Genomic DNA, 3,949 nt, shown 5'->3' on the forward strand with positions numbered 1-3,949 from the left:
TCTACTCCCCATCCTCTCTTGTTCGACCTTTACCGATCAAGTAAACTCTCTATCGGTCTCACTTCTGGCTCTATCAAATCCGCACGAGACTTTGCTCGCCGTTTTACGCTCACATCTCATATTTTCTTCCATTTGGTGCACCACTGCTTTGTTTCCGTTGTTTTTTGACTTGATCATTAGAATAACTACGTCAGAGACCCCTCGACCTCCTTTTGCTAGTGATTACAGGCGATTTCCGGAGTTCTTGAGTCAAGGTCTCATTCATAGTTAGTATTCCAGCCCGTTCACCTTCAATCCGCTCTCCACCGCTTTACCTTAATTCAGTCCACTCTCCACCGCTTCCCGACAAGATCATACACGATGTCCAAGCATGAATACAACACATTTTGAGAAACAATAGTTTTACACATTATAATTGCATTGCTCACAATTCAAGATGAATACAAATTTCAAGTGGACAATACACCATTAGTTTTTTATGCCTCAATGTGAATCAAGGAACCTGGGACATGATCGATCACTCAGTCGATCGGTTTGAAAGGAAGAATGCCTGAATTATCAAAAAAAAAAAAAAAAAAAAAAAATGAAGCCATGAAACACACCACGAGTAACCTATTGATTTAACCAAAACACAAAATGAAACGTGAATCATTAATTGACGTGCGCATGAAGAAGATCCTTTAATTTGGTTCTTTAATATTTCAGAATTAGAGGTCGAATCATCACATTGTCTTCATGATCAAGAATCTGCATGCACAAATCAATAGTAATTCCTATAACTGATATAATTATGATGAATGTGATCTGAATTTGATTCCTTACATGGCAATGGTAGACGTAACCTGGCTCACCCGTGGCATCGAAAGGGTAGGGTTCGTCCCTATCGATGAGCTTGAACTGCACGACGATGGTGGTCATGCTCCCCGGTGCAATCTTCACGATGTTCTTCCACGTTCTCTCGTGCTCCGGCACCGCCGTCACCGGCCCCGTTGCGTGCTTCTTCACGTCGCACTTCACCGCGTCGTTCTTCTCCCGCATGCACGCCTTGAATGCCTCCAGCGCCACCAGCCCTCTCACCCTCGCCGCCTGAAATGTGGCGAGGTGCAAGTGCAGCGGGTGGTTGTCCTCGGTCAGGTTGATCACCTGCCACACCTCCGTGCTTCCCGGCCTCGGCGTCTCCGTCGCCGGGTCCTCCAATCTTTTTCCGTTGATGTACAGGTGGGTCGGCTCGCCCGACGCCATCTGGTATTCATACAACACGATGTACCTCTTTTTTATGGCGTCCTTCACGTTGGCCACTGGGTAATCGACTAACTTTGCCGGAATCCTTGAGTCGTCAGCAGTCTTCTTCGGCGAGATGACGAATTTCATAATCTTAAAAGAGATAAAATAGAATTATCAAAATTGATCGGATGAAATTATCAAATTCAGAGAATAATTATAATAAAATTATTAGAATAATTTAAACCTTGCTGCTGTGCATGTTGGGCGGGTCGCCGCCAGGGAATGGATACGGCGCGCTGTTGGTCAGCCGGACGGCGGAGGTCTCCGACTTCGCAAAGTCGATGACTACGTCGTAAATCTCGGCCGGTGCGATGAGGATGCTGGGGGCCGTGACAGGCTTGTTGTGGTAAGTGACGTCGGAGCCGATGACGGTGAAGGGGAGGCCGTCGGAGAGGGAGAGATTGAAGTAGCGTGCGTTGCTGCTGTTGAGGATGCGGAAGCGGTACTTTCGGCGGAGGACGGCGAGGTAGGGCCAGGCCTTGCCGTTGACGACGATGACCTCGCCGAAGTACTCCGGCTGCCACTCCGGGTGCACGGAGGGAACGTTGCCCGTGTAGTTCATGTAGAGGGAGCCGTCCTCGTAGAAGCTGCGGTCACTAATGACGAGGTGGCGGTCGAAGTGGCGGCCGGAGGGGAGGCCGAAGGGGGTCTCCACCGGGAGGTTACGAATGGTGTAGGTGCCGACGAGGCCGGCGAGTATGTTGGCGCGGGTGAGGCCGAGGGCGTGATCGTGGTACCAGAGGTTGCCCGGGTGCTGCACGTTGGGGTAGTGGTACGTGGCCTCCGACCACGCGGGGCCCGCCTCGCGGAAGCCGGAGGTGAACCAGGCGAAGGCGCTGCCGTCGGACCGGGGACCGTTGACGCCGCCGTGGAGGTGTACTACGGCGGGCACGCCGCCGTGCTTGGGGATGGCGGCGGGGATCGTGGGGTCCCATGGGAGGATGTGGCGCTCGGGGAGGTGGTTTTCCCACGTCACGTTGAGCGGCACCCCCTGCAGCGCCTCGATGGCCGGACCGGGATAACTGGCTGCCCGGCGGCTCGTGCCGTACACGAACACCGTCGTCACCGGCAAATCCCGGTGGAATTTCTGCAGAGTTTGAACATCCTTTTTTTCATTTCGCTCCACATATTTTACTTATATTCCCTAAATACCACTACGATAATTAAAATATTCATCTTTGACTATTATTCAAAACTACGCACATAAAATAAAAAAATTCGTTATAAATTAATATAAATTATTCATCGAGATTACCCATTTCTTCTCGTACATGCCGACGGTGAGAGCGATGGGCTTGGGCCGGCCGTCCTCAACGGCATACCCGTAGGTCTTGGGCATCGCCGGCAGCGGATCGACGTACTTCTTCAGCGAGCGAGCCACACGCTGGAGATATGCATCAGACACCGGAGGCGGCGCTCCTGTACTTCCGGCGACCTCTTCGCCGGAGATCATTAAGACGATCAGAACTGCTACCAGAAACTTAGCCGCCATCATTGATCGACCCTATAACCTACATCGAGAACATTAAATATTAATAACACACGCAAACAGAGATCGGGATCGAAGAGAAGGCCCTACCAACACCATGCGCGCAAAAAGTTTGTGGGAAATCTCTCACCCTGCAAAGAGCTTGGTCGAGGATGTGGCGAGCACACAGAAATGGACGTCCAGGGTTTTTGCAGCTAGTGGAGTTTGCCTTGTGGCAAATAATCACTTTCCTAATGCCATGTTAATCACGCACAGCTTAATTAATTATAAGTGGATTAGTTGTTAAAAGTTGAATTAAACTTGAATACATAAACCATAAATGTTTTATGTACATGAACCAAGTGAAATATGAATATTAATTCATGTATCTAGATAGAATAAGTTCACGATGATGTATGTTTCAACACAAAAGTCATTATACTAATTCATTTCTCTTCCAAGAAACCTAGCTTTTAAGAGCCCACCACTTTCCAATATTTAGTTACGTAAGTAATTAGGCTACAAATATACAGTAAATGATGAGAAATGCAGGCGGATGATTGGGATGAAATAAACCTTGAAGTTGATGGCAGGAAGCTTCTGCTTGTCCTTGTGCTTGTGCTTGTGCTGTGAATGGGGAAGGCACAAACCCTACGAGATATATAATTGTATTTAGTTAAATCCTCTTCATTAATTAATTTCTAGCGTGTTAATTCCAAAAGCAATATGCAAATTGCAAAGCCGGTCCATATGTACCCGTGCTCGACTTCATCATATAATTTTAGTCTTTGATCACGACGTCTAACCACCTCATACTGTGTTGAATTTAACATAATTAATGTTTTTCTCGTTCTAGATGGAAGTGGAAAAGTTGCACCTCTCCCAGTATATGAATTCAAAGAGAGTGGAAGAAGTTATGTTAGTTTGACTCGGTTTTAAGTTTAGCATGCACGTATTTATAATAAATAATTTTTTCAGAGGAAAAATAGCAAGGAGTGAATCTATAGTTTATACACTGTTTTTTGACTTAAATATATGTTGATATTATTGATTTCTTGGAATAAGTTGCACCATCAGCTTTATTGTTCTCATTTGCGCTCATCCCTTTCAGTGATACGTTGTGTTCAGTGCATTGTGTCATCAAGCATAAATTTGCTCCGTTGCCTCTAATAAATTAAGTCCCTAGTGTTCCACTTG

The 3,949-nt window shown here is 46.9% G+C and overlaps 1 protein-coding gene across 1 annotated transcript; it reads right to left on the minus strand.

The window, feature by feature from the left end:
• Window positions 1-470: 470 nt before the first annotated feature.
• LOC121973844 (multicopper oxidase LPR1 homolog 1-like) lies at window positions 471-2,994 on the minus strand. Its single transcript, XM_042525189.1, has 5 exons — window positions 2,864-2,994; window positions 2,540-2,795; window positions 1,469-2,371; window positions 823-1,374; window positions 471-747 (listed from the first exon to the last, which is right to left on the minus strand). Exons 2-5 carry the CDS (start codon window positions 2,777-2,779, stop codon window positions 694-696), a joined length of 1,749 nt encoding a protein of 582 aa, XP_042381123.1. The 5' UTR covers window positions 2,780-2,795; window positions 2,864-2,994; the 3' UTR covers window positions 471-693.
• Between the last annotated feature and the right edge of the window lie 955 nt (window positions 2,995-3,949).

Source organism: Zingiber officinale, chromosome 4A, assembly GCF_018446385.1.
Source record: "Zingiber officinale cultivar Zhangliang chromosome 4A, Zo_v1.1, whole genome shotgun sequence".
NCBI lineage: Eukaryota > Viridiplantae > Streptophyta > Magnoliopsida > Zingiberales > Zingiberaceae > Zingiber > Zingiber officinale.